General features: G+C 44.8%; 1 protein-coding gene across 2 annotated transcripts in view; it reads right to left on the reverse strand.

Moving 5' to 3' along the window:
• Positions 1 to 13,437, reverse strand: part of OPLAH (5-oxoprolinase, ATP-hydrolysing) — a 294,072-nt gene that overhangs the window by 105,122 nt on the left and 175,513 nt on the right. For both annotated transcript variants that reach the window (XM_086966421.1, XM_086966420.1), the window contains exons 10-11: positions 9,123 to 9,406; positions 4,408 to 4,520 (exon numbers count right to left, since the gene is read on the reverse strand). In XM_086966421.1, coding sequence (XP_086822547.1) covers positions 4,408 to 4,520; positions 9,123 to 9,406 — 397 coding nt within the window. The remainder of the gene's footprint in view (positions 1 to 4,407; positions 4,521 to 9,122; positions 9,407 to 13,437) is intronic.

Consider the following 13,437-nt stretch of genomic DNA (forward strand, 5'->3'; position numbering starts at 1 on the left):
TAACTACTTGGCCTCAATGCAGCTGCTTTGGCTTGAGGAGGCACTCAGTGGTTTCTTGATCAGCCTTACACAGAGGAGGAGGTTATCCAGATTATTGAAGGGTTGCCTGCTGACAAGGCCCCGGAACTGGATGGCCTTAAGGCCGCTTTCTATAAAGAGTACGACCCGCTGCTAGTTCCACACCTACTGAAAATGTTTGAAGAGTCACTGGTGTTCGGTGGGCTCCCCCATCCGTCAGGAGACCCCCGCCCTGTGAGTAATGCAGACCCCTATCCATGATAAACACGGATAATAAAATCATAGTGAAATTGACACCCTTGTAGTTCCTGCCACTCCTGATGAGCATGGCACACCCTGACCAGTCCGGGTTTGTACAGGTCCATTGTGCAACCCATAACCTGCACACCTTGGTTGCCCTATTGCATACAATTGACCACAGCCTTGGCGCAGCCTCGGTGCTTTTAGATGCCACCACTGTGTTCGATTCACTCTAAAGCTCTTAGGCGTCTGGTTTGTCCTGCGGTGGGAGGCAAGTTCATTTGATTGATTAAACTATTATATGTCCAGTTAGTTGCTAGCCTGGAGGTCAGTGGGTCCACTACTCATCCATTTGTGTTATCTCTGGACACCCGAAAGGATTGCTCCTTATCACCCATCCTATTCACGATTGCGATGGAGCCCTTCTTAGCACGCCTGAGGCAGATCCACGTTCACAGCAGACTGGCATCCATCCGGTGCAGAATCCTATCACCTATGTACACGGATGATGTCACCCCGTATGTCAGGGACCTACAGGCCAACTTGGACCCGCTTATCAGAGATTTCACCAGATATGGGGGCATCACAGGGGTCAATATCCACTAGGGCAAGTCTAGCATATTCCCTCTTTTGACAGCGACCCAGGTGTTTGTTTCTGAATTCCCTTTGCAATGGGCGTGGGAACCAGTTAAATATTTGGGGATCTGGCTTAGCTGGGACCTGGATGAGCTTTGGAGAGCCAATATAGCAGATTGATGGCATGGCTATGAGAGCAGTGGAGGGATGAATGAAGCTCCTGCTGTTGTTAACCCCTCCCATGCTGGTGACGAACCCCAGCCGTCACGCCCCGCGGTGGGCGTGTGCTGATGAAGGCTGGGGTTCGTCACGGCCCCGCCCTGTTCTTTTGTTTACCGCACAGCGGTAAAATCACGGCAGCAGCGAAAGGGTTAAAGGGGAGACTGGCATTGTGAAAATGGTGGTTTTTCCAATTTCTTTTTTATCTATTTATTAACCTGCCCCTTTCACTTCCGGGTTATTTTCACAGGCGGTTTCAGATCTTACCTCATAACACTGGTGTGGACGGGAAGACAACACCCAGTTGCATGGGAAACATTTACACTCCCCTTTGAGCAACAGTGGCTGGGAGCCCCAAACATGGATTTATATTAATTTAGTGGGGAATGGCAATTTGCTTACTATTGTCTTTTCCCTACACAACCTCAACCACACACAGCGCCTGAACATGACCACGCTGTCCCTTGCCCATTGCAAATTGCTTTATATCTCCCATCTAGGAGACAGGGCTCCCAGATGGACACAGTGGCATGCATAGTTTGGGTGTCGAATGAATTACAGCAGAGGCCGTGACTGGACTATTAGTTTGCAGCATCAGTGCCGATCATAGGCCACCCTTCACTTCCTATCACTGTGGAACCTAGCACATGCGGTCGGCTCTGCCCACTACAGCTGATGACCTTTGGGGCAGTTTACCCAGATGGAACCTTTGTAATCTCCCATCAGGCTCTTCAGGGACCTGCCGCCACGAGGTTAGATACTTTCACTTATTATCAGCGACGGGCCGCCCTGCAAGAAGTTCATGATACCTTCAAGGTTGGCACCTTCCACGTTTCAGGTATTGGAGACGACTCTCATGATCTCCTCACCGCACAAACAAGTCACAAGACTGTACACAGAAAAACAGACAACTGCAAGGTTGTGGATCCCCAGCGTGGGACGCGGACCTAGCAGCCCACCTCACTGATGAACAGTGGAAATAGTGTTGTACTCAATCTAGGATAGGGTGAAGATACCTTCAAGGGATTTTAGTAAACAAAAACGTTTTAAAGTCACTTACAGAATGAAATCATGTGGGCTTACTGATTTGATCCCACTAATGCTGGTTATGCAACAACAGATATTTTATTGATTCAAGGCTGTCACTCACTGGTGATCAGTAGGAGGAGAGAGCAAAAAGAAATAAACTTTGGCTTTATCTACTATTGAATGTATAATTGATTTTGTAATAGGTAGAAAAGCTTGAGCAATTGATGCAGCAAGGGTTGTATAGATTAATGTATTTTCCCTTCTGCGTCATTGTTGTCTATCATGTACCCGCTAATATTTTAATTTGATTTGAAAAAGATTAAGTATATACCTTTTCTATATACACCCACTTTTTATTTTATTTCTTTTTGCTCTCTCCTTCTACTGATCACCAGTGAGTGACAGCACAGCCTTGAATCAATAAAATATCTGTTGTTCCATAACCAGCATTAGTGGGATCAAATCAGTAAGCACACATGATTTCATTCTGTAAGTGACTTTAAAACTTTTTTGTTTACTAAAATCCCTTGAAGGTATCTTCACCCTATCATATTCTTTGCCCAAACCCTCAAGGGTATACTGGGTTGCTCACTATCAATTATCGTACTCAATCTAGAGCCTTTTACCCGAATTACATGCTTAGTCCATATTAAATATCTGCATAGGCTGCACTTGGTCGGATTGCTGTTGTGAGTTTTGTGCCCTGTGCGACGCTGACTACCGACTTGGTGCACATGGCATGGGATTGTCCAGGAGTGCGGAGCTTCTGGGACATGGTCCTTGATGATATCAGGGAAATTATGGGGCATGCTTCTGATTACCCCGAGGCTAGCCATTCTTGGCTATGTCAAGGATGTCCCAGAGTAGTTGCGTAAGCTGACGGCCATCCTGCTGGTGCTAGTCCCAGGTTGCGAGGCATTGGGAGAGGTACCCCACGCCTTGGAGGGATGGTTGACTTCGGGACGGAGCATATTGCCAGGAGCACCTGAACATTTGCCGGAAGCTTATGCTGACACGACCCCTCCCCAAAGGATATTGGGTCCCCTTGGTGATGGTACTGAATGCACGTGGTGTTGATTGGGGCGGATGCTGTTGATCCGACCCCCAGGGGGGCAGAGAGGGTATCACTGCCTCTGGCAATGAGTTTTCACTACATTTCAGAATTACAATAGAAAGTGCTTCATTTGTGCTTTCTTAACTTTGAATTATTAGTGCAGTCCATTTTCAGGTCAGGTATTTAATTTTTGGTGTGTGTTAGAAAAAAACAAATTGACATCCTATAGCCTTTGAATTCGCGCCAGTAAGAATGTCACTTAGCCCACTTTCCAAAATCCTCTCACTCTGCAGCCAGAGAAAGAAAAAGTAAATATCAATCTCTATGTTAAAACAATAAGCAGCAATTTTACAGACGATATTGCCTGACATTTGACCTCTCTGACAAGAGAAAGAACAACCAAATGTAAAGACATCTTTCTTGCTCTTTCACCCTCTGGACTCCAGCATGGTTATTTTGGGGATGCAGCAGTAGCCCTGGAACCCCTACTTCCAGCGCCTATGAACAACCACCAACAAAGACATAACTTTCTGTTAATTCTCAAAAAATACCCATGCGTCTTTGCACTTAGAATGCATAATTACCCTTGGTACCAATGAAGACAGAAATAAGTGCAAGAAACACCCCTACATATTCTGCAGAGCAAAGGATTGCCCCAAATGGAACAACTTTTGTAATAAAGGCACAAAAACATAAAGCGTAAACAATCCAAATTTCTGCATTATTTACTCTGCAGGGGCAAGTGTAGGAAAAATTAACTATACAAGGAAAACTTTGATTTGTGTAGATTTTCATGTTTATTACTACGCTTATCCAAGACATTCTGAGGGGGGCAGTTGTCAATTATCATGATGAATTCCCAAATATACCAAAGTCTTTGCTATCTGTATCTGTAGCTTTAAAATTTGAATATGTTTTAGATTGTTGTCACGGAGACTCACAGGCAACATAATTAAGAAAGCCACATTGAGACTGATTGACAAAAGCATTTCCGAGTACGGGAAATAGTCCTACCGGTGGACTCTTTTGCACTCTTTCTTACAAGCCTCAGAAATCGGTCCCGAAACGTCCACATTTCTACGAGCGCACTAACTGCATGTGGCTATTGGCTAAATATGCACATTTTATTTCCTTATTAGAGATTTTGGGGCCAATTCACTAAGGCATGTAGGCCTATTTAAAAGAGTACTACACGAAACTACTTTACACACTCATAAATGCCTCTGAGAATCCGCCCCTTAGTGTGCCATGAAGCTTTAAGTGATACATACTTGTGAATGAAGACAGCCTTCATGCCCAAGGAGCGCGCGATTGCGCATGCGTGCTGCCCTCCCGCTCCGCCGAAGCAGGCCAGAATGTGCTGGGAAGTGTCATGGCCTTTTGCCTAAAGAAGACAAGAATCAATGTGTCACGTCATTACAAGAAAACAAAAGGTACCCCAAAGCCACGCTTCAGAAGACAAAATCAAAGTAGGCTTATGTTGCAAATAATAATCTTCAAGAAGGCAGGTTGTAGGTTCCAAGTAATATCTTTATTTGTAGTTCAGTTACTGGAAGCATTAGATAGAGCCAAGATGGTAACTAAGCATAAAGTACGACCCACCAGGAGCAGTATATCCTTACTACTCAGCCTGCTGACACCAACTGCCTAACCGCATGCACCCAACATTCCATGCAGTCATCACATTCCATCACATTCCACACACCACTAGGCTGAACAGCAGGAAAGGGGCAGGGAAAGAAGAAGGGTGTGAAATAACCTCACACCAGCTTGCAGAACAAACAAGGCTAACAAAAGAAACCTTTACAAGATTGTAAAATCTTGCCCTGCACACACTGCTCTGCTGGGCTCTCTAATCCCTACTGAAATTCACTGAACTTAAGTGAACCTCATACATAGTCATTTCATAATTCTTTTTCATTTAGTGGTTTTCTAAGGCACTGTTGGACCCAATGGTTTCAGAGCGATATATAAACTATTGTACGTATAATATTTGCTTAATTTCTTTCAACAAAATTGAATTGCTCCTAAATACAAAGCTTTTCCTGAGGTCCTAAAAATGAAATGTTTGTTTCAAATGGATATTTCATACACTTGTAGCTATTTAATATGTCATGAAGATTACTGGGCAATCAATATTTAAAAACTGATGCAGACAAGGAAGTGGCCAGCCTGCATTACCGGGAGGAACAAATTTACAACTGTGTTTCTTTGTGAAAGTTTAGGAACCTATGTTGTGTTTTATATTGGAAAGGGTAGAGCAAAAGAGTCTTACCTAGTACCCTGTTCCCTTTCGGAAGTCAGACTTACTTGACAACCCGGAAATTCTATGAACTTTTATGGGTTTTCCTTTATGAAGACCTATAAGAACTGTATTTTTAGTCCATTTATCACAGAAATACACAATGTTTTGAAACATTTTCCACAGGGAAAACACCCCTGAACCCCTTTTATTGAAGCCATGCTCACTCATATCACTTGCTATCTAGCCTTCATTAATTCCTTAACGCTTACAAATTTCAAATTCCATCAGCTGCCACTGCATTGTAGATGTCCTGGTAACCTGGTTGGATTTTAACGTCTAGTGGAGTTAGAAGTCCATTCCAAAAACAGCTCATAAAATGAAGCACTGGAAGGAGAAAGGGTTCCCTATAACCATATGGTACTTTCTTTTTTTAATTTCAATCTGTTTTTATTAAGTTTTCAGTTTTTCCAGCCACTTTGCAAACATACAGGATATACAATGCATATGATGATAGCTTTGCTATGGTTACTATATTGGCAGGTTGCGATACTTAAAAATACAAACAAATATAATTTAGACTACTATCTGCCCACATTTAAGCAGACAATGCCTACATAAGAGCTTGTGATGCTATTTATTTGTGTTTTTGTATTCTCAATATTGTCTAGGCGTGTAGTGCTTGCTAGCGCAATGGGTTGTAGTTGCTTGTGGGCATTGGAGGCGGGTGATAATGTAACGAGGACAACTTAAGATATAACAGCTGTTGTACAACAAGTTCAGAGCTTTCCCCAGGCACCACATGGTACTTTCTTGCATGAAGACAAATAAGGCCAAAGACAGGAGTTATCAAGAGGAATTTAGTCATGAGTACATACAAAGTCAAATCTTACTACACACTAAAAGAGAGGAAGATAAACAAACAATCAGTAGACATACTGAGGATGAGGGGACTCCACTCAGACCCCTTCCTACTCAGACAATATAATTTCATAGTTATTAAATCTATTCTGTGCAAAAGAGGTTTGCAATAATACACTTCAAGGAATCCTAGGCACACTGTACCCATAAGGTATTTTATTTGCAATACCAAATAAACCTCTTAATTAAATGAAGTTTTAAAATAAGACTACATTTAATTTATTCATTTAAGGTCTGGCTTTGGGACCACTTTAACTGTTTTCTAGCCTCTTGTGATTTTGAAAAACAACACAGTATAACGATACATACATATAGTAGACTGGGCGCCATTGCTCGGTTGGAGTGCAAGTCATAATTTGGATCAGCCCACAATCAGCATACACAGAATCGAACCCCCCCTTCCTTTAGCCATTGGCTCTGTCTTTAGCATCATGTCCATTATGGTTCAGTACACAGGACAGCCATCGCTCTTTGGAGCAGCAGGGGTATTTTGCCCGTTTACGTTTGCACGGCGCCTAGGTATGGGCGAAGTCTCCTGCAACTGTGATGCTGCCCCTCACACTGGACCTCTAGGGAACACTTATAAGCTACAGGCAATAGGTAGACAGCAATGTGGTCCTCGCACATGGGGCGGAGCTTAAAAGCTGCATTTATCGTGCTCGGTGCCGGAGAAGCATCTGAAGTGGGCTACGGAACCATGTGCCATCTGAGCTGCACTTATGTCGCTGACTTCAGGAAGTGAAATTTGGACTGAGCTAACGTTCTTTGAGCAAAACCAAACCATTGGTGGTAGACCTTCTCTGCTGCAAAAGAGGAGCCTGGGCAACTTCCTGGCTCCTTGAACTCACCCCTCACACTGGACTGCTGGAGTGTTGCATAGTGTGAGGTTTGCACAGTAAACATGGATGCGTTGCCTTGCTTCATTTCTTGTTTATCATCATGGTGGGTAATTGCAGCATTTGCAAGCAATAACCGCCTGCATAAGGTCTGCCTTGATAGTGCTTGTTATTTTAGCTCTATGAATTTGGGACTTTTCGTTTAATGTTTCCCAATGGTTAGAAATGACTCTGGGCTAAGCCACACATTTTCAGTCAAGCAGCTCGGGCTCTTAGCACCCCTCCATGCACAAGCAATGTGGGCCGGAGCCCTGATGACCTTTTCGGTTTTCTTATAGAAGCTCCGAAGGACCATATAGAAGGAAACGGCAGAGACAATTGGTCATTTGAAAGCGGGAAAGGAAGCACATGATAATAAGTGCTCCATGGCTCAAGGGTGAAGGATTGCAAAGCCCATGACTTTAAACCAAAGCCTAGGGGCTATAGGAAGTTTAGGATCTATAGGAAGTCTAAGATCTATAGGAAGTCTAGGATCTATAGGAAAGAGGATCTGAGAATTAAGAAGACTGACATCCCTGGCATTGGGTTCAACTGGAAACTCCACTCCCTTTCAACAGATCTTCCAGCAACCCCGTCTGGGAGAAGTGGAGTCGGGCAGGATTGGCTTTAGGGTTAATGCCCATAGTGGTGCACCCATAATCCCTCTATCATCTTTCTGGTACACCTTTTCCCTCCTACTTTGCGCTATTCGAAGAAGGTGCCCCAACCACCTTATTTCCCAGGCCCTTTATGTTTTCAGTCTTGGAGGGAGGTCTTGCTCTTTGCACATCCTGGGTGTGTGTTTTCTTTTTTTACAGGTGATGTCCCTGCTTTCCTTTGCTTTCTTAAAGGGGAGCCCCTCTTTCCTTCCAATTCTCTCCATATCTGTGTTTTGCTTTCCCTGCTCAGCCGTACCACTATGTATATTCAATCGAGGGGCCGAACAGGCCTGTAAATGCCTGCATAGAGTGAATAATCTCTCCATATGCTCAGGGGATGCCTGATAGAGAGGGAGCTGAATGACAGACCCCCATGGTGTCAGTAGGTGGAAGAAAGGGACAACTGATTGGGACAATGGTGCGGTCATGTTCTTAAATGAAAGGGCCCCCTTTTGTCGTTCACTCTTATTTCAGCAATCTTTTGTTTTAGTGGCTCTATTTGTACCTGAAACATAAGCTGGTTGCTTGGACATACTGTGCGGTAGATTTGCCGTATATAGGCGGACAGCAAGTAGGAATGTTGACCATGTAAGAGTCAGGCATGAAAGCCAGTTAAGCACAGCTGGTAGGTCCCTCTTCAGATGCTTTGCTGTGCATGGTGGCATGATGCTTGTCCAGCATGTGTTTCATCCGAGTAGGCCAGTTGCCACCCCAGGAATCTTATCATGAATGGTTTCTAAACTGATCACCATTTCAGGGTCTGAGACCCACCTTGATTTGAGGGAAAAGAAGACCTAGCAGGGCAGGCAAGATGTTTATGGAAAGACTGCTCCTACTGAAGCTTAGAAAGGGAATCTTGGGAAAGAAGGGAAGTATCTCACCACACCTTGGCCTCACCTGTCCACAAGGCCCTCTATCATAGACCTTAATGTTGATGGATCAGGGTACCTTCCCTGTGGTACAGCCACACAGGTGACGACAAGAGCCTATCTAGGGTATATCTTCGAAGCTAAGAAGTGGGCCCATTCTTCTTAGACTTTAAAGGTAGTGGAGTGACAGATTGGCGGTGGCTTCAGCCGGTCCTGTGACTTCACCATGCTAACGGCAAACACTGCTTCAAAAGAGGAACTACTTTGCCTTGCATTCCGAGATATACTCAAAGTTTTGTTCATGTGTACGTCAGAAGCTTCTAGTTCTAGAGACAACCACTAACCACTTAACTACAGCTTCAAATATCTAAGAGAAAGCAACCCAGAGCTGCCAGAAATATGCCAGCTACAGCTCCTTACCTGAGTTAGGGACCTGATAGGGCGGCACATCGCCTCGTTGGCCACCCGAATAAAGCCCATCGCTACTTCCTCCGCTGTCAGCTTGTGCCTGGTGGCTGGGCTAGGGGTGTCTTGGGCTTGTCCATCTAGGAAACAGTTCACCTTCTCTGTGAGCTGGCTGAAGGCCTTCATGGTATCTTCCTTGGACAGTGGCTGGTCTTCCGAGGGGCCAAAGATCTTTGGGAAGAATTCTGGCAGCAGGCGGCCAAGGCAGAGATTGGCATCCGTGACAGTAAGAGGACCCCCTAAAATGAAAAACTGTTGAGGTGAAATATCACAATCTAACCCCATGGGGGGTGGGCACAATGCGCTGTCTCACGTTCCTAGTAGAAAAGTTTTTGGAGCCCACCAGTCAAAACTAGAAAAATAATGAAAATATACGGGAAGCTAATTCAGGCCTCGAGAAATCTACTCGCCCACTTACTATGGTGAGGGAGATTTTATCAGGGTGAGATATTTTTAAGGCCTAAATGCCCAGTCTGCTGAGAGAGCTGGAGCTGGGAAAGAACAAGTGTTCTATTCATTCAGAAAGCGAATGAACAATAGAGATATCTTTAAATCTGTTTTTTATCTTGTCACATTTGCTAAACGTTCAAAGACAGAGGTTGAATGTCAGTTTATGTTTTCTAAATCTATAAATTGCTGCTTATTTTACCCTGGAGACTCATGTTTATAAAATCCTCAAACTCTTCAGTTAGAGAAAGAAAAGTAAAGTGAACTGTGGCAGTCGTGCTGAGGTACAGGAGTGTGAAATGGAAGACTAGGGTGTCAGTTTTTTTTCAAAGACACAACATTTAAATAGCTTGCAAATGAACTGTACAAATATTTAAAAATATATTTAAGTAAATAGAAAAGGGCTTTTTTGTAATCCAGATGTAAGAATGGGAAAAAAGCATTTAATTGGATCAAAAGAATTCAGAACACTTTAATTGGTGATGTGAAAATGACAAATATTTGCTGACAATCAAAGTCCACACATTACAGTTTGTACGCTATATAGTATCAGTAATACTGCATATCAGTAGTACGTTTGCGGCCATTTTAATAGAAATGTGTTGTTTGTGAATGACACTGTGCTACCATATCATGTTTTAGTAATATAGTTATTAAAATTTAAAGTTTTAAACATGAACCGGCCCTTGCCGTGATGACAATGCTATTAGTGAACTAATTGACAAGTTAGGGGTCATGCGTACCCTATATGTGGCCGTGAAATGATGCAGCACTGTGGCCTTGCAAGTCGCCTTATTTCTGCTCTTTTACAATATAGTGCCTCGACTAGTCCAGGAAGTCTCCGCCAACTTTGCTTTGTGGGCAGAATGTTGACAAACTGAACATATTGTGTACAAAGGATTACTTGGGTACTAATGTGTGAGTGTATCACTGTTGTGATTCAGTGTGTTTATTGGACATATTTGTTTACACTCCTTTTGTTCACTGCACAACTTTCTGTATCTTGCCACCACCACATTATGAACTTATAACTAAAGAAATACCCTCATACATATGGATTCATCTTAGGCCTTCCTTTTTGACATGAATTGTTTGTGAATAGTTTTTCTAATTGACTATTGTTTGTTTTCCTGCATTCTGCAAACACGACATTATGTTTCAGTAGTAATGTATTCCACGCATGGTTTGCTTCTCTGGCATTCAAATTCACCATAGAAACAAGGTTCCAGCACCCTCAGGGAGCATGAAAAGAGGTGCACACAATGCTAATGGCCCCCCTATGGTTACATTTATAAACAAGCATTTACAATGCAACGGTTTCGCCTTTGCAAAAGTTAGAGCTATTGGCATTGTAAATGACAAATTTTTTATTTATGTGTTGGTTTTGAAAACAGATAAATAAATGGCATTGTCAATTACATTGCCAACAGCTTAATCTCTCGCAAATGTAAGACCTATTGTACCCTACTGGACGAGCTCATCAGACAGCAATTACTACCACACACACGCACCCAGAGCCACACATACAGAGCCACACCCACACACCCACACACCCAGAGCCACACACACCCACACACCCAGAGCCACACACACACACACCCACACACCCAGAGCCACACACACACACCCAGAGCCACACACACACACAGAGCCACACACCCACAGCCACACACACACCCAAAGCCACACACACACCCACACACCCAGAGCCACACACACACCCACACCCACACACACACCCAGAGCCACACACAAACACCCACACACCCAGAGCCACACACACACACACCCAGAGCCACACACACACACCCAGAGCCACACACACACACCCAGAGCCAGACACACACACACACCCAGAGCCAGACACACCCACCCAGAGCCACACACCCACCCAGAGCCACACGCACACCCAGAGCCACACACACCCAGAGCCACACACACCCAGAGCCACACACACACCCAGAGCCACACACACACACCCACACACCCAGAGCCACACACACACACCCAGAGCCAGACACACACACCCAGAGCCAGACATACCCACCCAGAGCCACACACCCACCCAGAGCCACACACACACCCAGAGCCACACACACCCAGAGCCACACACACCCAGAGCCACACACACACCCAGTGCCACACACACACACACACACACCCAGAGCCACACACACACACACCCAGAGCCACACACACACACAAACACCCAGAGCCACGCACACACACCTGGGAGAGCAAGCACAGCGAGGGGGCAGGGAAGCAAGCGCAACTAGGGGGCAGGAAAGCAAGCGCAGCGAGGGGGCCGGAGAGGTTCAGGCTGAAACAGTCAGCATGGTCTTCTCAAAGGCCTCAATATGGGTGTAGGAGGAACCACTAGGAGATAGCTCATTGTAGGTATAGACTGAAGATTGGGGACTGGTCAGACGAAGAGTTTAATTGCCTCTTAGACCTCTTGCTTCACATTTTTTGTTGTGGGTTTCTGGAGGTCCTTTTTGTAAAGTTCTGGTCTCCTGTCACTCCCCAACAACCACATTATTGGATTCATCCTGTTGTGAATTTCACTAAAGCAGCATCTTTAGACAGGCTGGATCTGGGCCCATCTTCTGACTCCTTGCAGAGTTGACAGCAGGTCATGTGTATACTGTGGGTGTTGAGCTTTGTGGTCACAGCTCTACCATGGTAATGTCCATAAGTGTCTAGCTAATAAACTTTCCGAAGCTGCACTTGTAAGCAGGTCTTGTGGTCTGCTTTGGGTCCGTGTTTCCCTCTGATAGAGTTTCACAGTAGTTACCTAGCTGCAAAGTGAAAGTACCTCTGTGTGGTATTAGTACTCGGGTGTAAGTACGAGACGCCCAGTGATTCTAGACTGCTGCCTGCACGGTGTGAGCGGTAGAATCCAGTTTACACACCTGCTGTTGAACCTCTCGTTGGGGCTACCAGCTGCAGTGTAAACCAATCCTTCACTTTCAGAAGGGATTTCTCTCCGAGAAGAGTGGTTTTTAGGTACTGCTTTGTGCGGCCTAGTTAATTTGTGTCGCACACAGAGCCTCGTGTTTTGGACTCTAAAAGGGGACGAGCAGGAGGACTGCAGCTTAAATTTAAACCTATGAAAGCGGAGCCTCCGACTGCGCTCTAAATCACTGTCTGTCTTAAACAAGGGCCCCTGGACCGGGCAGACAAGCAGGCAGACAGTGCGCTAAACCAGGCCACCGCTGCAAATAGTGCCCAGACGGGTACCAGCAGACTGCTGTGAAGGGAGGAATGTCCATTGCTACTGGAGCCTGACGCATGCTGTCAGAATAGAAGCATGCTTCCTCCTGCTGGGGGGAGGGAGCTGGGGGATATCTAATGATTTTGCTTTAAAAATACTTGTCAGAAGAGTTAAGAAACAGAAGTGCCCCACCCCGCTTACCACATTCCAGCACTCCCTCGGGGAGAGCCTACATGTCGAACAGGTTCAACCACGCACGCACACTATCTTAGGGCAGGCAGATGGGTGTGTTGTCCTTGTCAGACGGCCAGGCCTAGCATGGTCTAACTCAAGTGGCTTTGTGTCCAATTTTTTATTTTTCAAGGGCCCCATACTATCAAAGATTACACAACCGGTTCTGAACGAAAATAACTATACAATAGTCATCAGCATTAAACATGCTGCTCAGATTTCACAATAAAGCAACATCTTTAGATTAGAACACGTTTTTGGGATCCACAAAATAATAGCCCATCAGATGTTTAGCTTGCTGCAGGCAGCGCAGCTAATCGAGTTGAAGATCTACTACCGCTTATCACTATCCCATGAGATAAAGGGAAATGGCAATGA

Source organism: Lissotriton vulgaris, chromosome 4_1 (assembly GCF_964263255.1).
Source record: "Lissotriton vulgaris chromosome 4_1, aLisVul1.2, whole genome shotgun sequence".
In the NCBI taxonomy this organism is placed as follows: Eukaryota; Metazoa; Chordata; class Amphibia; order Caudata; family Salamandridae; genus Lissotriton; species Lissotriton vulgaris.